The sequence below is a fragment of the Aythya marila genome (assembly GCF_965140915.1).
Source record: "Aythya marila genome assembly, chromosome: 2".
Classification (NCBI taxonomy): Eukaryota; Metazoa; Chordata; class Aves; order Anseriformes; family Anatidae; genus Aythya; species Aythya marila.
The window spans coordinates 7,365,468-7,387,330 of NC_139043.1; the positions used below are offsets into that span (position 1 = coordinate 7,365,468).

At 39.7% G+C, this 21,863-nt stretch overlaps 1 protein-coding gene across 13 annotated transcripts in view; it reads right to left on the reverse strand.

The window, feature by feature from the left end:
• The window catches only part of KMT2C (lysine methyltransferase 2C), a 195,648-nt gene that overhangs the window by 61,739 nt on the left and 112,046 nt on the right, over positions 1 to 21,863 (reverse strand). For 11 of the 13 annotated variants that reach the window (XM_082753717.1, XM_082753715.1, XM_082753716.1 and 8 more), the window contains 8 exons: positions 21,064 to 21,803; positions 13,810 to 13,929; positions 11,266 to 11,382; positions 7,538 to 7,639; positions 7,254 to 7,358; positions 5,949 to 6,130; positions 5,038 to 5,202; positions 4,327 to 4,436 (listed from right to left, as the gene is read on the reverse strand). In XM_082753717.1, the coding sequence (XP_082609843.1) occupies positions 4,327 to 4,436; positions 5,038 to 5,202; positions 5,949 to 6,130; positions 7,254 to 7,358; positions 7,538 to 7,639; positions 11,266 to 11,382; positions 13,810 to 13,929; positions 21,064 to 21,803 (1,641 nt within the window). The remainder of the gene's footprint in view (positions 1 to 4,326; positions 4,437 to 5,037; positions 5,203 to 5,948; positions 6,131 to 7,253; positions 7,359 to 7,537; positions 7,640 to 11,265; positions 11,383 to 13,809; positions 13,930 to 21,063; positions 21,804 to 21,863) is intronic. The other 2 variants (XM_082753722.1, XM_082753723.1) reach the window with 2 other exon arrangements.

A 21,863-nucleotide genomic window follows, 5' to 3' on the forward strand; every position in this document is an offset into this window, starting at 1 on the left:
ACAATTAAAAACTCAAAAGTTAAAATTTTAGCTTCTAATTACTTTGTGTATCTGTGAAGTACACACAGTAAGTTTTAGAATGAAGATGATCTTAATTCGGTTTCACAAAGACTTGTGCAACAGAGGATCCCAGCCCTAAGATGTGGATCATCGACAGTACTCAGCATCTCCAAATTCGTAAGTGACACGAAGCCCTCACTGCTGCTGTGGGCAGGCTTATCTGAGCCACAGGAAGAATATTCACACACCAGCAGCTACCAAAAACTACCACCAGACCGGCTGTAACTAGCTGTTACGTGTGTTTGCAGCTCCTGTCTCTTCAGCTGTTCCCACTGAAGAAAAGCAGACAGAGCTGCTCCCTTTCCCTCCTGCAGAGAAAAACAAACAAACAAAAGCCAGCACCGAGGAGGAAGCTGGAATTTGTGGATGGAGAGAGTGGGGGATTAAGCAAGGAAGGGATGCAAGTTACAGTTTGGGCATACATAGACAAGCTAAGTGAGGATGCACAAAGGCAAATGGCAGAAAGGCAGAAATTATGGGGAGATGGTTGAGATTTGCTTGTCTGGAGAATCTATGGCTGTGGGTGAGATGCACATCTCTCTCCTGAATGTGCAAGAGTTACAGCACAGAGGCAAAAGTTGCTGCTACCTACAGCAGTTGCCAGTACTCAGTCATGACAACATTCAAACTAAATTAGAAAACCTTTTCTACAACAGAAAACCAATTCTGCTACATGCTGGAGGACATATGTACCTCCAAGGGTACTGGAGGTGCTGGCCCAAGTGCTCACCGAGCCACTTACAATAATTTACCAGCAGTCCTGGCTGAGCAGGGAGATCCCAGCTGAGTGCAAGTTAGAGAACATGACTCCAGCTTACAGGAAGGGCAGGATGGAAAATCCAGGGAACTGCAGGCTTGTCATCACCAGGAAAGGTTATGGAGCCCTGGTGAATGGAGTTCAGTCTTGAGCCCGATCATGATTCAACAAAGGTAAGTTTTGGGTGCTGCACTTGGGTCCTAAACAACCTGATGCCAACAGGGCTTGGGCAAGAGTGCATGGAAAGGTGCCCAGCAGAAAAGGACCTGGGGGTGTTGGTCAACAGCTGACTGAACACGAGCCAGCAGTGTACCCAGGTGACCAAAAAGGCCAACAGCATCCTGGCCTGCACCAGAAATAGCGTGGCCAGCAGGACTGGAGAAGGGATTGTCCCACTGTATGCAGCACTGGTGAGACTGCACCTGAACTGAATTCAGTTTTGGGCTTCTCACTACAAAAGGATATCGAGTTGCTTGAGCATGTGAAGCGATCAGAAAACAAGACATATAAGGAGCAGCTGAGGGAACTGGGGTTGTTTAGTCTGGAGAAAAGGAGGCTGAGGGGAGACCTCATCACTCTCTGCAACCACCTGAGTGGAAGCTGCAGTAAGGAAGGTGTTGGTCTCTTTTCTCAGGTGACGAGTGATAAGACATGAAGAAACAGTCTCAAGTTGTGCCAGGGTAGGTTTAGATTGGACATTAGGAAGAATTTCTTCTTGGAGAAGGTGGTCAAGCATTGGAATGGGCCACCAAGGGATGTGGTGGAGTCCCCATCCCTGGAAGTATTGAAGAGATGTGTGGACACAGCACTCAGGCACGTGGTCTAGTGATGGAACTCAGCAGGTCGGGCTGATGGCTGGACCTGATGATCTTGAAGGCCTTTTCTAACCTAGATGATTCCATGATCCTATCCTGTAACTTAAGACCACATTAAAGGAACCTGAAGAAACACTGATTAGAGATGGATATTTCACAGCAGTCTAGAAATGGAGGTTTATGGCACACTGCTCTGGAACAAGTTTTACCACGTGCTGGCTATGGATGTTAACGTATGTTCAAGAAGAAAAATAAATAAATAGTGTTTTATTTCTGTTTCACAAAGAAGATGATTTTAAGATTATCAGATATGCAGCTGATGTTCTTCAGATTAGACAGGGAAGAGCTCTTCAAGTTCCTGTTTTCTGAAGAGAGAAAAATGGAAACTCTTTCTCCATGCTTATATTTTAGAAGGTATTTACTTTCTACCAATAGGACACCTACTTCATTCATAATGTACTGGCAAGTTATGAGGTTGAGGGGCCCTTGCTTATTCTGCAAATAAAGTAGTTACACTTGTAATGATGTTTGCAACACATCAATATCCTCTGTGGTACTTCAGATGGAAAGAGAAGGAGCCATTCCAATAAGAAAACCACTATATAGTATACAGAGTATTAATACTATATTATACTACATACTACATATATTTATACTATTTATACTAATATTTGTTTCTCTAAGTTCAACAAATGCTTACTGCTCTCGCCTAGAAACAAAAAAATTAGAATTTCCAGAAGAGTTGTAGATAAATTAACAAGACACTGGAACATTTCATATAAAAGTACATGCAAGTATTTCCACGAACATGCACCAAATGACATTCAGACATGCAGTTGTGCAAATGTACACATGTTAAAGACTTCATATATATGCTGAGTCAAAACCAAAAAGAATAATCAGAGAAACGTGTCTCATAAAAGTGGGAAAAAAACCTGCAAAGAAGGGTGGGCAACTTCCTAACAGATGTTGCGGGACTGGCTCCTATTCTCAGAAGACAAACCTATGCAACACAACTCCACACTGGTGTGCAAAAAGGACTAACTCGGGGGCCAGTTTATGCCTGGAGGTGAAACATCTCTTACACCACTTTCTAAAGTTATTCCATCTCATATACTGGGGCCTTTATTGTCTTCTAAAAGGCAGCTCTGCCAGCTCATCAGAGATAGGAAGGGGCAGTATTTCGTACCTGGACCTTTGTGTTTTAAGTGCCCAAACCTTATTACCAAAAGAAACAAAAACCTGTGTTGTATCTACAAGTTGCCTGTTTTTCCCACTTACAACCCATTTTTTGCTTTGAATTTGCAAAAGCAGATTACAAAGATGAAGTGATTTGTAGAAATACACAAGCATAAGTCATTCCCACTTGTAACAGTGACAGAAGTGGGATACTTAGAAGTGTTCCACCACCATGTGTATATAGTTGATCAATTTATACAAGCAAGTACACAAGCTTCCAAGGCTACATGAGTAAGTTACAATTACTGTCACAGTGTTATGAGGACATGAGGCATAAAGGCACATCAGATGCTCCATTGAACTTTTCTTGGCAGACCTCTCAAACACAAGCCTCATAGTATAGCCAACTCTTGATCAGGAAAGCCAATCTTCCTGAAATCCTCCTGGTGTGTATTTTTTGAAACATTTGCTTAGTCCTTGTTCCTTCCTCCTCCACATTCTCACACTCTGATGATATCCCAATAAAGGGTTAATGTGAACATTTTAATATACTATTATTCTAAAAAAAATATATGTAGAGGTGTCAGTGCTCTGTTAAAGCAGCAGACTGAAGCAGAAACTCCTGTGAGCTGACATGCAGAGAAAACAGACCCAGGATACTATTCTTGCAGCAACACCATAAATCATCTAATAGGCCAATCTAATTGCTGACAGGCCACTCACTATAAAATTAACCACTACCATCCCACAGAACCAGATGGTGTAGCTGTGCTCAAAGAGAAAAACTGCAGTAACCTCAGCTCCTGGAGTACCAATGCTGTGGAATTGCATACTACTGACTAAAAAAGAAGTTGGTATATTCACTGACAACATGTGCAGAGAAGAACAAAATTCATTAGAAAGAATATGCATTGTAACTAACACACAAAAAAAACAACAAAGGAGACTCCCAAGCATGAACATATGGAGATTTTTTTCGAAGACCAGAGCTAGGGAAGGAACTGGTCTTAAATACTGGGAGAGCTTATGGAGTGGTGTTAACAAAACATGGGAAAGGAGGGGAAAGATGCTTGCATGGACTGTTGTTGTGTTGTTACCGCTGCTACAGAGGGCCTCAAAGTCCTGATATATAGAACATTTTTTGCTTGGAATTGATTTTAATATTCTTCTAAAATTCAGATGTTTAGAGAACTGGGCTTTCTTTATTCCGCTCGACAAAGTGAGATGTGTTTTACCCTTTCAACATCAAAAGCCCAAATTTACCCAAATTATCTTCAATAAATCTGTCTAGAATTCCCCCCCCTAGGTTGTCTTTTGCTGCAGGGATGTCCTGACAGCCAATCACTAGGGGGTGAGAAAGAGCTGAGGACACTTCCAGAAGGCCTTTAAAACAAAACCAAAAAATCTTGCTTCTACAACGAGCCAACTCTCCACCACAGACAAGAACCATAACCCATTCCCAAACCTATTTATTGCAGTGTGCAGTCCTGCCATTGGTTTCAATTGTCTTCTTACCGTTTGTTGGTGGTATGTATGGCCTACAAATGGTACAGTCAAAACCCATATCAGCTATGTTTTCCACTTCCTCCTCTGTGTTTAAGTTCTGACAGATTGCATGCATCCATCTAGAAATTAAGTGGGGGAAAAAATACAATTTAAAGGAAATATGTGGTGTTTTAGGAGACCCAAGTATCAGTATATGGTCCAAGTAAATGTGAAATACTTGTTAAGTTAAATTCTTTTAGGGAGAAACAAGGAAATCAGGTTCTCCATATAGAGCAATCCTCTATGGTGGTGTGTGTTAAAATACTGGATATACAGTATCACATTACCTATTTCCCTTCATAGGAAGGAAAACTGTAAAATAATGTCCCCGAAGCAAATATGTTAGTATTATAATTTCTCCCTGTATTTGCAGTCATCTTAACTACTCAGTTGACACAAGGTAATCTAGATGTAGCCTCACGACGACAGTCGTGTGAGGTAATTTTATTTTCTTTTTACAGAGGTGGAAAATGAGGCACAAAATAATTAAGTTGCCTAGAGTCATACAGTTATTAAGTCTGTGGTACAACTAGTTATGAACCAATATGAGACTTCTGAGACTCAATCCAGTGTTCTTTACCACAAGACCATTCCCTTCATCTTTATGCTTTTACATTATGAGAAAAAAATTAAAATAAGCCTTAACCAGGAGAAAAAATGTCAAACAATAGAAATCCTTACCGATCACATTGTCTACACTGAATTATAAGCTCTTCATCCCTGTAAGTGCGATAGCAGATGGGGCAGGTAGACAAACTTGCACAGGGAGCACACTGCGTGTAATTATTTTGCCATTCACATCTTAAACCCGGCGAAGTTGCTCCACAGTGTCTGCACCAAACACACCTGCAGAACAGACAAAACGATCTATTACTTTTAGTCCTAAACACAATCATTTTGTGGCTTTAAAACCCTCCTAACTCAGACCTGCATGAATAATTTAAGTTTTAGATCACTAAGCAATGGGGAGGAGGGAACGACACAAAAACATCTTATTTCAGGTCAAAATATTTTACTTGGTTGAAAATTTGTTATTTAGATTTTGAACATTACCAGTACTTTTGATACATTTTAAAGCAGTTCCTACATAAGAAGTCGTTTCAATCTGCAAAACAGGTGGAAGTGTGTTTTTAACAGCTTAACAGGTCAAAAGAGTTCCTGCTTTCAGTTGGCATTCACTTTGAGATAAAAAGACTTGGCCATGCGAGAGGTCTATTTTGTTTGTACTTCACCCAAGTAACACGAATGGTTTTCAAAGGGTTTTTATCTTGAGAGCAATTCGGTGAAGTGCCCATTAATTTTTCCAACTGTTTCAATGAACATAGATTAGGATTTTTTGTCTCAAAGTTTCAAAAGAAAAATACTGTCCATCTCTACTTACCTGGGTTTTGGCACTAAGAAACTATTAAGAGGAGGTGACTGTTTCCATATTAAACTGCAAACTGAATGAAACAATTCAGAAGTATTTTGTTTGCTTTGTTTAATACATCTAACTTCAATAAAACTAAAACTTTATTACAGTGAAATTGGCATTACAAGTAAGAAAAAAGAACAAAAAAAGCCAGTATTCGTGACACCCAAGCCAAACACACCATTTGCACTTCCAGCCTCCTTTTGGAACGGTCTGCAGGGGCGGATCTAAGCAGTAAGTGTGGTAGCTGATGTCGCAGTCATCACAGAGCAGCAGCCTTCCTGGATCTGTAGCTTTCCCACAGGCTTCACACACCGTACACTCCAGACACCTCCAGCCTTTACTAAGCACCACTTTAGTAATCTGCAAATGCCAAGGTGAAAATTATTTGAACATTGCTCTCTGAAGTGTGGTCGCTGTAAAAATGAAGGCCTGGCTAGTGCAGCACGAGATGCTCTTCTCTACATCACAAGTAGCCATTTATCAATTAAACTTGGTGAAAATTCACTAAATGGGAATGGATCAAACAGAAAGGAACTCTATGTTGTTGCTGATACTGTTCTGGAACATAATTTCAGGTAAACTAGCACATCAGAAAATACATACTGCACTGGTAGGATAGTTTATTCCTTATAAGAGTGGCTGGGTCCCACAAGGAAGAAAGAGAACATACTGCTGCTTTTTTCAGGTATGTAGTAAAGCCAGTATTCACATCACTGAGAATCCTGTATCTTTCCTAAATTATCTGTGATAGCCAGGGCTAAGGATTCAATCATCCAAAGCTATGTTTTATTGTTTATTAAATAACATATGGGTGGCATATAAATGCAAAACCAAAGTATAGTTGTACGAAGAATGCATATAATGTTTTGTAATGTAAATTTAAAATAAAACATTTAAAATACTCTGAAATGTTTCAAGAAATCACTTCTACACAGATACACTTATATAATAGTGTTTAGTTTATATATTGCAGTAAGCAGCTTATTATGCGTTTCCTAAATCAACTCATACGATTCGTATTTCATTTTCACAAATTCTCCTAGATTAATGAAAGTAAAATATATTAATTAACCACTCCAACTGCTGTCAATTCTGACAGCCAACAGACAAACTGAATCGACTAAACCTTATGCCTGTAGTAAATGAAGATGCATTATAATTTTTTGTTTTTAATTTTGCTTGTATTTAGCTTTTAAGCTTGTATCTCCAACTGTTATTTTAACCAACTGCTGGATAATCAGTGCTATTTATGGTTGTGAAATTACAGAAAGGTTAATTTCTCTTGAGGCGATGCATACTATAAAATGACATTTAATTAAAGTCTTTCACAAGTCGCGTACAAATAATGGTCACATTAGCTGAAGAATATCTAACAAGTTAATGACTCCCCTAATTACCACAAAACCAAAGGCAGCGTAGTGCTATTAAGGCACAATATGAAAGCAGTGTAATCAAGTCATCTCTTATATACCAAAGCACTCACCTTAATACTGACACAGTATGGATGGTAACACTGACCGCATTGAGAGCAGGCGAGCAACCTGCCCTCAGCACCTTGGCCAAAACTCCCACAAACTACGCACATATCCTGAAATTACAGAAACGTGCAGATTTTCAACACATACCAGACAGTAAATTCTGAAAACATGTAATTGTAAAATCCAGCTAGCTTGTTGTATGATGTAACTCCTAACAATGACATTTATTTACTTTTTTAAATTAAAAGCAAAGAAACAAAATGAAAACCTGAGTAACTATTAGCCTAACCTGATGGAGAGTGAACTTGTCGCTGCTAGAGAAGAGGACAACTGTATTATGCATCGAGTTCTCTTCCTCATCTTTGTTAGATGAGATATCCATAGTTGTGACCTATACCAAAAAAATGCAACACAGTTAGCAAGCATGTCATATTTTCTAAGCCACGAAAGAAGACGAAATCTATCCTTTAAACATGTTAGTTTTTTAATACTACTGGAGAATACAAGCTCAGAGGATACACCAGAAGTCTGTGCATTTGTTTCTTCACATGGTACAAACTTCCACACAAAGCTATCTTAATGAGAAATTGTTGTACTAATTCACAATACTTTTCACATGAATACAAGTATCACCACTCAGTTTTACACGTTCTCTTCCTCTCTTTTGTTCACCTTTACCTGTTACCCCATGTACTTTAAAATGGAAATTGAAGGAAAGAGGCAGTCTAAGAAAAAAATCACTAAGCAGAATTTGTCGTATTGTGACCAAGCCTGCCCTTTTTCCTGTCTTTAAACACTGAAGTTCTTACTGAAAAGTTAATTGCAGTGACATGCTTTGAGTATGAACTCAGAAAGCATTCACAGAAATGTAACTTGTCCCGTATTACCTAAAATGTGGTTTAGCTAAGGTTCCAGCTGTGTTAGAGAAATGACCAAGAGTTCAGAAGTTGCAAGAGTCAGGACGCACTCCACAAGGTCTTTCTTCATGAGGCTTATATGGATTTTCCCATAAAAACTTGCACTGAACAGAGAACTTGAATCTGTTGTTTTGTTCTCAGTCTGTAAGTCCTTACTATAGCCTATCAATCTCTTGATTAAGGGCATCATTACTCTCAGAGAAGACAGGAAGACCTAGTGATTTTGGGAGAGTCATGATGAAAAGATCAGTGAATGCTTTAACCGTGTTCGGACTTTCATGTAAATCTTGCTTTCCACAATTTGTCACCCATGAATTTCCATTAACAGGCCTAGGCATTTACTCTCTGAAGCAGCAGTGGCCATGAAAGCTTGGAAGAGAAGAGCACACATTTCTATGAAAAAAATAAAATAATGCATGCTAGAGAAGCATAACTTTGTTTTACCAGCTGCTCTTGCTTTATAAATGTGGATTATTTTAAATACAGCTTAAGTCTTATTTAGCTAGTTTTGTTTAAGTAATACTTTAAATGCTTTACAAATCCAAACATCACTAGAGACAAATGTAAATACTGTTACAACAGCTACAGGAACCCTTTGGATAGACTTGCTGAAAATCAGCATTTACTGAGAAACAGCTAAAAAGGGAGTATGAGTATACTGTTACCGTGCCTTAATTACTGTATTGCTGAGAGCTCTGCAGCTGGAACTAATTAACCAAAAAACACCCGAACCACCTCTTGAGATGTTCAGGGAGAGCTTTTCCCTTGCATGTGTTTCCACAGGTTGCACGAAGTTCTCAGAGCTGCCTCCACAACTGCAAGAGCAGAATGTGAAGGACAGGATCGCTGAAGTTTTGATGTGTGCCTAACACCAGCCGTGAGCCAACTGGGCTTAACCTGTATCTATCCTCCTGCTACCCCATTCCCAAGGTGTATGAAGAAGCTTTCAAGGTCATTTAGTTGTCCACTGGTCATGATCCCGTAAGACTGAGTTTGTGCAAAAGGGCTGAAAATATTCCTGTTTCAACCCCTTATCTGGCAAAAGGCAGGTATTTGTGTTTTATCTTCGCATTGCTACCTTCACCTACATTATTACAAGACAGCTGCAGCATAGAAATCTGAAGCAGAAAAGTTGCCATTTACTTTACATGTCATAGGAGCAAATTTCTATAGGGGACTGTGGACAGTGATGGCCATTTTGTATTTATACCACTTAACCTCACTGAATATTCTCTGTTCAGTTACAATTTTTAAGATTTTGTTCTAGAAAATGTGGCTTCTTTTGAAGTACAAAGATCAAAATAATCATGTGAATGCCTGAATGTTGTATAAGCTCAAGCAGACAGTATGTAAGAACACAAAAAAGCAGTTCTAAAGAGTCAGAGGAATTACTTAACGAAGACATAAAAATGAGCAAGTCCATTTCTCGACATGAAGAGGAAGCCTGTCAAAATCTACAGGGCTGCTTGACAATCAAACTATAACAAGAATGTTCAAAGATGGCAAAGCCACAGCAGAAAAAAAAATATTATTTTTTTTTGCAATCCACATTTCCCACAATTTTTATACCAAAATCTCTCCTCTTCCAAGGAGCAGAACAGGATTGCAGATCACAAAGATTTTAAAAGGACTCTAAGTATGAAATAGCTCAACTATCAATTGCAGTGAGCAACCACTTGCAAATCACTCAGTGCTATAGGAATGGGAGATGGCAAATATAACTAGCATTTTCTCAAAATTCTTGGGGGGGGGAAGCCAGGTACCATCAAACAGGACATCTAACATCTGATCGTAACAGAGAACTTGCAACCACGTATATAACATTTTGTTAAAGAGGCAAAGAAGCCTTAGGTATGGTAAATCATGATCTATTGGGTTTCTTTCAAGGCGTCAGCAAGCCCAGAGACAGGGAAATATGACTGACGTAATTTACTTCACTGCCAAATTGTTTTGGCAAAGTCACTCACCAGAGCTCCTTCTTTTTTTTTTTTAAAAAAAGGCAGCTAAACTTTTTTTTTTAGAGGAAACATATTAGAGTAAGTGTCCTTACACTAGAAGCCTGATAGGGATGGCTGCCAACAGGCCCTGGTGTTCGACACACACAGTCTGGAAGATTGATCAAGGAGCAAGGTGACAAAGCTTGCCAACAATATTAAGATATTCAAGGTAATAAAAAATGAAAGACAATTGTGAAGAGCTACATAAGAACTTAATAAACCTGAGTTCTGGTTTATAAAATGTCAGACCAAAGTCAACACAGATAAAGTTTAAAAAAGGAAGACAACAACTAACAAGAAGGTCAGAAGTCTGCAGTAGCTTCCATACAACAAAAAATCCTGGGATTCGCCAAGTTAGCAAAAGATGAGTGGAAGGAAGAAGAGGAGCAATGACAGAAATTTATAAAAAATGAGTGGCAGAAGTTTAATAAAAGAACAGCTCTCAGTGGTCTTTCCTCTAAGGACACTCAGGAGGGGAAACAAATTGACAGAGGTATTCCTGTATCCAACAGGCTCATGAGCTGTAGAACCAAAAGAGGTTAGTTAAGACAACCATCAAAAGTTATTAGAAGCACACAGACAAATTTATGAACGAGAACTTCAACAGAGGTTGTCCAAGACAAAGACACTTGTTCAGCAAGTCCCTGAGCCACAAACCGTTGAAGTATCTCGTTCTCTACGGCTCTTCTGTTCCTGTTCTCTTCCCTCAGCCATCAGGTTTGGTCCCCTGGGTAGCCCCACCTCCGGGCTGATCTGCTATGGCTGCTGTTAGTTGTATGCACATGTTTTGTTTTCCCCTTTTCTGTTTTTCCAATGAATGCTGCGTTTACTTGGCACGTTTTCCACTTGAGGAAGTGGAAGGAGTACGCCAAGTTTCCCAGCAGTTGTCCCTTTAAGTGGCAATAGCAGCATAAAATTGCCTCAGGTCCACTTTGCTTCAGTTCTCTAGTTCATAATCACACATAATAACAACCAGGTTTTATGGAATACCTCTACTTTTTAGTGTTATTTGGTTAACACAACATTTTAATGACGAATTACAGCTGGATTAGGTTATGTTACATTAACAGACTACAATATGAGTTAAAAATAAATGTTCTTACCCCTGGAATGACTACAGTCCCAACTCCATTTTTCAGTTTCGATCTACCTCTGCCACCTCGTCCCGAAAGACCTGCACCACGAGGCCTCCGCTTCCCTGGGAATCCTGATCCACGGCCCTATTCAATATAAGATAACGATTTAAATGCAATCTGAAATCCTTTTGTTATAAGGGATTCAAACTTGTTCAATGTATCTAGGGAAAAATACAAGTAAAAAAACCAAAACCTATGGTTTCAAGCATATAAGGGCACACTACACCACAGTCATCAAGTTACTGCATAAGTCATTGCGAATTACCTCGAACTCCTATAACTACTTACATGAATTAATACGATCACCTTTATCATCAGTGAGAATGCAGCCAAACCCAGAAATGTTTATTTTCTGTTTGGGATTAACTGGAAATATGGAAATACTATCTTTTCCACATTGCTAAGTACCCAAAGTAAATACCCTCTATTGTATGATTCACTTTTTTTTAAACAGCCATCTCAATCAGATAAGTTCTGCTTGTGGTCTGGACCCTTGATTAATTGCAATCATAGATACTTTACTTATGCTAATAATGATCAAGCAAACACTGGAGTTTGTTAGGGCTCAATCCTGTTCCCAAAGTGAAGCAGGAGCTGGCTCCATTGAACTCTCTTAATTCAGCAGATACAGAGAGAGCTTTTTATATTAATTATATCAATCATACTCAGATCAATACGCCCCATAACAGTATACTTCCCTTAGAAAACATACACTTATTTGAGACACTTTCTTTTCCCTCTTTCCTTATTTTATATGCAGAGACATACAGTTGTGGTGCTTCTGTGCTCTTGGAGCATTCACAAATATGTTCAATTACAATTTACTGCAGAAAAGCAAATATATATATATATGTATATTTAATAATAATAATAATTACCTGATATTGCTCCTGTGACTCAGTTGTTTGTTTTTTTTTTTTTTCTTATAATTTCAAAATGAACTGAATACAAACTCCCTCCTCGCTTCCAGAGAGAAAACGAACACCCTGACAATGTTCCTGAGTTCTGGCCATATGTCATGCACCTTCACAGAGCTTGTATTTCAGAGCTCTGCTCTCTATAAATGCTAATAATTATAGTATACATCCAAGAGAGCACCTCTACTGCTACCAAATAAGCGAGATTATTGATTTCAAATATGTGAATAATCTCTGCTCCTAAAATAGCCCAAATCCATCCACAGAGTATCCAGAATGTGCATGTACCTAAAAATTTGCTGGAGACTACTTTTAATGCCAAAACAAAGCATTTACTCAATGAAACGATGTTGATTGAGCAACAAAGCTCCTTGGGACAGTGTCACCAACATACATGAACAGTTTCTACTGACAGAGATGGGAGCTCTGTGGATGGAAAGCAGCATGATGGGCTCAGTGTTACCAACAGGATTTTTCTAATACAGAAATTCCTGATTTAAAGACAATATACAAGTTTATGGTCAAAAATCAAGGGGGAATTCAGGTATCCCAATGTTATTTTTTTATCATCATCCATCTATTTCAACTGATTTACTCTTACAAAATGAGGTGATGTAATGCAACACTACTTTAGAAAGTGAGAGGAAGGACACCACTGATGGCTCAAGAATTTATATGTAGTAAAGGTGAAGGGATAATGTTGTCCTTACATATATATGGAGTTAATACATATGCACAGACAGGACATACAAGCATCAATTCTTATTAAAATGGATACTCTTCGGACATGTTTCTTATGCTGTATCGTTCAGATTACATATCAGTAGTGTTATTTTCACGGAGCTAGTAGGAATAAGCACATACTTGTACCAATGTTAATGCTGAACAGTAAGCTGGAAATTAATGCTTGAAGCAGCAAAAGCTAAGCTAATGTCAAATTAAAATAAAAATAGCATGAGTGTTAAAGTGAGATGGAAATAACTTATTTGGAACCTACAGCTATTTGTTAGTGTTTCATCATTTAAATTTTGGGTCATTAAAAAACCTAAATTCCATTTAGTTTCTGCGGGTATTTTGAATGGTAACCAGCACTGTGGATGCAGGCTTTGGTCCATCCAATAGGCAGGAATGGTGTTCTTTATTCCCCCATAAGCTAAAAACGCTGTCACTTTGAATCCACTCTCTGCAAGGCTTCTCCACAGCAACCAATTCAAGCCCCACCTCAGAGCTCTGCTCCTTTCAGCGCCTGCCTTACCTTCCTGCCAGTCTTAAGGACATTTTCTTTCTCACCTAACTTACTTTGACAGCTATGTAAAGCCAACCACAAAAAATAAAGTAGTAAGCACACGCAAAAAATGGCATTACAAACTAGTCTTTGCCATGTGAAATCAGGGCAATGCCATCTTATCGTACACTCTGGAAAGCAGATTTTTTTTTCTTTACCCTGAAAGCTCCAGAGTTTTAATGATTTTTAAATGTCTTAAGCAGTACTAGAACGGAAGATTAATTCAATTGTGATATACAGAATGTCATCAGCAGTCTCTGCAGCAGAAAGATAGCAATGGATACAGGAAAATAAATTCAAATTATTTACCACTTTGATGCTCCAAATGGCACTGCCAGGAAGCTGTCTGGATTTAAAAATGTCCCGACCTTCTGAAATGTCTGGGGACCAGGAAGGTGGGCTGACTGTATTATTGGTACTCCAAGCCCCCTAGGACACGGTGGGTGAGAAAATAGATGTATAAAACTTGGCAACATAAAAAAAAAAAAAAAAAGAAAAGAAAAGAAAAAAGCAAGCAACAAAAAAATCTGAAAAGCAAAGCACATGCAGGCATAGGCATTTCTGTGTTAACGAGTAAATTAGTTCACACTGAGTGAGAGGGAGGCGGGAGATTTTTAGGCTGTCATTGAAACTTACACTGGAACAAATATAGCAAACTTCAAAGCGCTGGTTAAGTACAACAACATGAGTTTTATAAACAAAACATTAATACAAATATAAAGCAATCCATCATAACAACAACAAGTTACATCCCCAAATTGTATGGCATCAAACTGAGGAGGCAGGGCTTTAAGGGTCCCCTTTTGCACTTAAATCCCATTTTCAGAGAACAAATGTCCTTAGCCGACTTCTGAGCCTGAACAACTGACAAGCACGGCGATGACTAGTCTGAGAGGCACATGAAAGACAAGGAATATAAACAAGCCATAGAAGAAAAATAATAAAAAAGTAACCACAGTAATTAAAACATCTCCCTCCTGCATGTTTGCCACAAATAAACCATTCCTAAATCCCACTACTAAGGTTGTATCACCCTGATGTTTTCATGTTACAGTGTTATCAAACAATAACGTTGTTATAAACATGTAATAATACACATCTATACAGTGTACCTACAAACTCTTTTCAAGCTCCTGATGATATTATTATCCCTATTGATGTAGTTCCCACCATGGTGACATGTCCTGGACCTCTTCACAAGAAATATGGCCAAGAAGAAAGTGCTGAGATGTACACAAGAAGATACTACAATTCCTCATACAAATTAAAATCTAACCCTAAATAAATTGAACCCTAAATAAAGGCTGCAGGAGTGAGCCATCGATGACAATAAATACCTCCATTCCAAACTTGCAAGTGAGTGTAATGGAAGGATAATACATTTCCCTAATTTTATGTTTGTGAGAAGAAGAAATAAATAATACTAAGATGAGAAGTAAAGCAGATGAGAAGCTGTACAGGTTTACCAGCTCACGAATGCCATTCAGCAGTAGGACAGCATGCATGATATGGAAAAACCTCATGACCACTCGTAGTCCCAACTATTCACGCATGCTGACTGCTCACGTGTTCAAGCACAAACACTTTTATACCTGCAAGCCTCTTGCACGGCTCGGGGCTCCAAGTGGCACAACAGATCCCAAAGAAGTATCTGTCAGTGACCTAAAAGCTTAGTTCTGTGTAAAAGTTGCATTTTAAAAACACCAGCCCTGGCCACGTGGTACAACCCACAGCGCGGGCACGCTGGTATTCAGACTAAATCTACTTTCTAGGGTTTTGGCTGTGTCTGCATGGGAAATACGGCACCTAGGAGAAATAAAAACTTCCCAGCTTTGCCCACACAAGGGGGAAATCAGACATGCAGGCTACAAACCGCTTCATGGCTGAAGGACTACCTGCATGTTTCCAGCTACCCATCCTTATCCCCTCTCTGTCTCCTGACCACAGCTCAAATGGCCGTGCCACCAACTGCTGCCCTGCGCCTGCCTTATAACACGAGCACACTCCAACAGCTTAAACTGCAAAATTTCGCTGTCCCAGGTGTTTGTAGGCAGGCAGGCAGCATGCAGACAACTCTGCAGATCAAAGGGCTCGGTATCCTCTACCAGGGGACCAGAGGTGAGCAACTGGAGGCAGGAAGCTTTCACGCCCAAGCGTGCTCAGTGCAACGCCGTAATGCTCCTGGCACAGCTGCATCAAGTTGGAAACAGGGATGAAGAGAAAAAAAAAGCTTCCACAGAAAGAGACCTGAGACACCCATCCTACCACAGCCTTGGTGCAGCTCCTCTGCTCAATCCCTGCCTGTTCAGCTGTGCCAAACCCTCCGGGCACCCTTGGGGTGCTTGCAGAAGGCAACTTAGGGCACAGCACGGTCGGCGGCAAGCTGGTGGCACCCCACGCCTGCTGCTGCTGGCTACAGGAACCTCGAGGTGAGTACAGGAGTAGTTTAGGCTGCAGATGTCCAGATTAGGTGAGCAAATCGAATCCCACTCCTCCAGTCTGTAGCAGCTTCCACCAGACAGATATTGTAGGAGTGAAGTCTGCTTCTGTTCTGCCAGGAGTCCTGTCGCTTGTTCATCAGCTCTCCTTCTGTCAAAAATCTTCTGGGTTTAACTTTAACTATGAAATTTAACTATGAAATTTACCTTTGCTATGTTAGCCTTGCTTTTAAAATCAAGGAATTTTCGATTCTAGTAGGATAAAGTTAGAAATTTATTGAATGTAAGTTACAATTCCCTTATTCCTAAAATACATTATGTGTAGTAATTGTTCTTGTAATATGGGGACTCAAAGAAAACCTGCACAGCAAGCAGCACAAAAAAGCCTGTGCATCACCAAGTCTTTCTGTCAGCTCACAAGAGAGGGGATATGCTAGCAAAGGGTCAAAATCCGTGAACTCAGACATGCTGAAAACACTTAACTAAAACTACCTGCTCCCACTCGGGATGTACAGCATTATTTTCCCTTCTAAGAAGATACACTCCTCTAAAGATTAGGTAGAGTGAAAAGATTAAGAAGCAAATGGAATATTCAGTCTGAGCAGGAAATAATTCAGTCTTTCAAAACACAGCGAATTGTGTACGATGCACGAACCGCATTGTTCGGAAGTAAATTGGAAATTTAATCCAAGTTTTGTTGTAGATCAGGAACGTTTGAATTCTTGGTCAGATAAACTTAATTAAAACCACGCACTTCCACAATACTTGGAACAAATGAATTACATCAAAGAGATGCATTAATTGTATTTTGGCTTTTAATTAATGCCTATTGCCACTCAGCACTGAAGGAAGTTCTATTCAGGGCAATAATGAGGTACTTAGACAGAAAAGGGAACTTCTCATTCTCCATCGTGTTTCTGAGTCCTAAACACTGAACAACAACACAGCTGCGAGTAAGTCAGGACAAAAGCAAACACGATGTCATCAAGGGGCAGGAGATCATACTCAATTACCGCTGGCTCTGTTTCATCTACTCCTATAGTACCAGACTAAGGAGTACCACCTAAGAGATAGTGGAAAAGCCACAATTTGTAAGAAAGAACACAAATCGTGACGTTCTGCATTTTTCAATTGGTACAAAATCCCATAAAACACCTAGAAATATGCAGTGAGACATCTAATAGGGATCACCAATACCTTCACGATGAGCACAAATCCCTTTCTTCTATCTAATGAGCACTTTCCATGGAATGCCTTCTAAAACAATACTTACAGTAAACCAGAACCAGTAAAAGCTTAGTATTCAATATAATTTCATAGATAATTCTCAAGTCTACCTACCAGTCTCACAATGCTGCACTACTTTGTATTATGCTTCCCAATACACAGTTCAGTTGCAAAAATAACTGATGATTCCAAATTTCTCCCATTCATATACACAGAATATAGGCACTGCCACTAAAACATATGCTTGCAGAAAGAAATACTCATTTTTCTTATAAGATTTATTTCAAACTTGCTAAATATCAGATTAGTCATCAACAAATTTCTGTGGTAATCACTTTTGAGACCGCTCCTTCATGAATAAAATAATGAAAAAGATCTAAGCAAAAATCCTGCCCCCTGGCATCAATCTAAAAATTACCTGTGGGCATGAGTGGACAATTGACATAGTCCATGGAGAAGATGTTGTACAGATCCAGCTCTGGGGTCAGCCCTGGAACAACTATGCTGTGCAGGCAGCTCGTAGCAAGCATCTCTGATCTACGAACTGCATTCAGAGTATATCTAAAAGGCAATTTGGCTCCCTTATGGAATAGGATAAGAACAGACTAAAAATGGGACTAAAAACCACGGTAAGCTAATGAGTGAGATGCCAAGCTAGGTGGACAGAGTCCTCTTGCTGGGCTGGATGCAGGGATTGAGGGCTTACCTGTAGCTGAAGGCATGGGTAACAGGCTGACCTAACAAACAGCAGCAGCTGATGTGCGTGGGACTGAAGGTTCCTAGCCTAGTAGAGGGAAAAAACACGTTCTCCAAGTGGCAGAAACTGGTACCACCAGAAGTAACTTTTAGCAGTACAGCTGTACCTACCTACACGTTTTTGCACAGCTCCCCTTTTTGTTCTGGAGTGTTTGCTTTTACTTCTAACCAAAATAGGTTTGGCTGTAGGAACATTAAAGGGGAGAGGTACGGGGAGGGAACAGGTGCTGACAACAAGAGTGGAGCCCTGGAAGGGGGTCATGAGGTCTTTTAAGCAGAATTTTGTCTTGACTGTCCGTGGGATGGGATTTAGTCTATTCAAAATAGGAGCAGGATATAATAGGATGTAATGGTATCTCCGACAAAAGCCTACTACAAATGTAAGCTACTGAGATCCAATACCAGAAAACCCCTCAGATTGTACATTGCTTTGCATTCAACATTGGAACTGAACACCTAGCCAAATATATTTGATTAATAATTGTATCAATAGATTTTGAAGAAAGAGACAATCACTCATCCTAATGCACACACAACACAAAAAATTAAATGGAATTAAAACAAATCCGGATCAGAAACTGCTCATTTATATGGATCCCCATGCCTTTGGTGAAGACTGAACTGATGTGTCTTACCAAGCTGAGGAAAAATAGGGTCCAGAGATATTTTTCCCGTTCTTCTCCATATGAAGCCCCATAAATCCACTGCAATACATTTCTTCCTCTACTTAAAAAAGGAACAGGGCATTCCAAGAAGAGGCTGTATATTAAGATTTAAACCTTCTAGGAGAAGTGGATAACATTGCCATCTGTGGAAGCTGGCTCATGTTGGCATACGCACGGAGTGATCAGACACTTAATGAAGCATCTATTTTAAACCTGTGCAGTGCTGGATAAGCGACCAGTGCTGCAGTGACAGCTCCGTTGTGCAACAGGAGAAAGCAGCTCTGCATCCAACGTCAGCTTCGCCAAGGATTGGAGCCACACCTTACTTATTCAACACAAAGAATCCAACCCCTTTTTCGTGTGATTTTTCTCCCTGATTTCACTGGCCTCAAAGATGTCTTGCTAAGCTCTTATCTAGCTGCATTTCTTAACCTAGGTCCTGTCAAAAAGCAACACAACAGCATCAGACAGTGAAGAGTCTGAAAAAGATTCAAGACCAAATCCCTCCCCGTTAGTTATGCTGAATTTAGCCTGCTGGTAGAAGGTTAGGCAAACAGCTATTTTTTTCACAAATCAGGTCTTCACTTTCTTTCTGTCCTTATTCAAGACAATTTTTCACTGATTTCCACAAGGTGAACATCTATGCTAGAGCCAAATACTCGACAAGAAGAAAGCAAGCATACTGGGGCTTAAAACCAACCACGTACGTGCTTTTCTTACCAGAAAATCACTATTCACCAAAGTTCCAGCTTAACAGGTGTTCAAAGCACAGGTCAAAGACTACTAACATCAAAAGAAACCTTCACAACCCCGACAGGCGCTTTGCAGACAGATCAGTGACTGCACAAGTAACGCGTCCAGTTCTACAACAGGTACTGCAAAGCTGCCGAGTACCTTGCTCCTTTAAAGTATAATCTGCACACTGAGGAGCAGATGATATTACATCAGCACTGCTGGGATTTTGGTTGTTACTCCTCTGTTCCATCTAAACTGTAGTTCAACTCGATTTTATTTGCATTACTCTCAGCACACACTGAGATGTTCATGTCTACAGCTATATTGTACCTGTAATATACAACCTGCTACCACTTTTACAGCTTTTTCCCCCCCTTTTTTTTAGGAGATGAGTATCTATTCCGATACAGGCATTTACAGCCGGGGAGCAGCCTTCATGTTGTCCTAACCAGGCTCTCTGCCAATTAGCTGATTTTGTTAGCAGCATGATGATGCTGGTCCCTGTTGAGAGCAGGGGCAAACTGCGCAGAAAAATAAATACAACTTCTACTGGAACACAGAACAAGACAAAGAGAATTCCCCGGCAGAACACCTGATCCTGATTACATTTTAGGCTGCCTAAGAACTCCACCAACCCTTTAAAAAAAGTCATGATAAACTAAGGTAAATTGTTAACCGAGGAAATCAATTCACAGTACACAGTATTAGGAAAATGTTTTTTTTTAAGTGATTGTGTTTGTTTGCTTTAAGACAATAGCACAGCAGAAGTAATCAATCCCTTTCCTCCTGGTAGTTCAATGTCTATTTCGATAAGCTCCGCCTTGCTTGCATGTGAGAGCACAAAAACCAACAAACCAGAGATACTCTAAAACCTTCCAAATTGGATTTCTTAAGTTTGTTGCCTCTGTTACATATTTTCACCTTTTCAGAACTTTGTCTGGTAGCTTAACAACCAAAATTTGATTCTATTTTTGAACTCTTAGTTAATGTGAAAATGGAAAGAACTGTGCAAACTTCATAAAAACATTAAATTACTGACACAGAAGTCCCAAAGATTAAAAAATAAAATTGTGAAGAGAACAGAAATGAGACACTAGATCATCACACTGACATACTTTCTGATAACCCATTTCTCCCCCAGCTAGGCGACTAGGATAGAGAGCGGGATGTTGCAGGAGGCTAGAGACTTAAGCATTCTTTCCAATTAACAAATTTAATCCTAGACGAACCACAACAATTCATACCAGGCAGCTCTTGCATGGTATTTGCTCATGGAACAAAACATTAATTATTTGCAACAGCATTAAAAATGTTGATTAAGAAAAAGATCTGGAAGCACGATGGGAATGGAGTTGTTGTAGATTTTTCTATGGAGTCAGGTTAAGAAAGGTTAAAACACTCTGAAACTATTAGCCAAAATAGATGAATATGTAAAGAGGAGTTAAAAGACACAACATTATGTGTATCAGCATTTGTAGCACACGTAATAAAAATACAGTAAGTCTTATATTTTGTTCTAAGCATGATCCAATGGAAATTGTAATTCTAACTGCAGAATCTTCATGAAGTCTCCGACCTTTCTTGAATTTCTTGAGTAATTTCTTGAGTAAGTTGGCTACACACTCACTTGGGAGAATAAATGCACACTGTATTCTAAAAAATAACTGGATTTCATGTATTATACCGAAATTTTAACAAATATGTGCTTCATAAACATACAGTGAGATATTGTACATGCTTACCTGTCTTGATCTGGGTCTTCCGGGAGAAAACTTCCGTTTGGTGATGGCTGGTTTCCCCATGCCAATTTTTGGAGTGACTGATATGTAAGTCGTTGGGAGAGCACTTCCAGCAGTGGAAGGCAACGCTGGGGGCTGGCTGTGCGGTACATCCCGTGCTGAATGCAAGTCTAAGGAAACATCCGGTGAGGAAGACACGTTTGTCTTGGTTAGGTTAACTGGTGGGGGAAGTGAGGGGTAAGTCTCAGCTGGTGATTTTATGGGTTTGTCTGCAACCGGTGAACTGTTTGCAACACCTTCATTTGCAGAAGCAGTTTCTACTTCCAGAAGAGCTGGTGTTTCTGACTTTTCAGGGGTTTCTCCTTTTTCTACCTCTTTTTGCACTTTTATTATTTCCAGTTGATGCTCTACATGGATACAAACATCTCCTTTACTTTCGTTCCCTTGTATTTCTGGCGTCACAGTTACGGTCTCAGGTACTGAAGACAGAGACCGAGAGTCTACTGTGGATACTTCTGATGCCTCAACGCTACCTTGAAGCAGCTGTGTCTCTTCCACTTGTTTGTCTAACTCCTGCTGGATTACAGCTTGGCCGCCTTCCATCACTTCCATCATTTTCTCGGTCTGACTGTCACCAGTTGCTGGTGTCTTTTGGGGAGACATTTCCATTTCAGCAGAGTTAACTTCATCAGGGACTTCTGTTTCCAGTTCTGTGGTCTTTTCTTCTGGCAATACGCCTGTAACTAAGCACAACAGTATTAAAGGCTCAGTATGAAAATCAACAACTTACACAAGTGTACTGG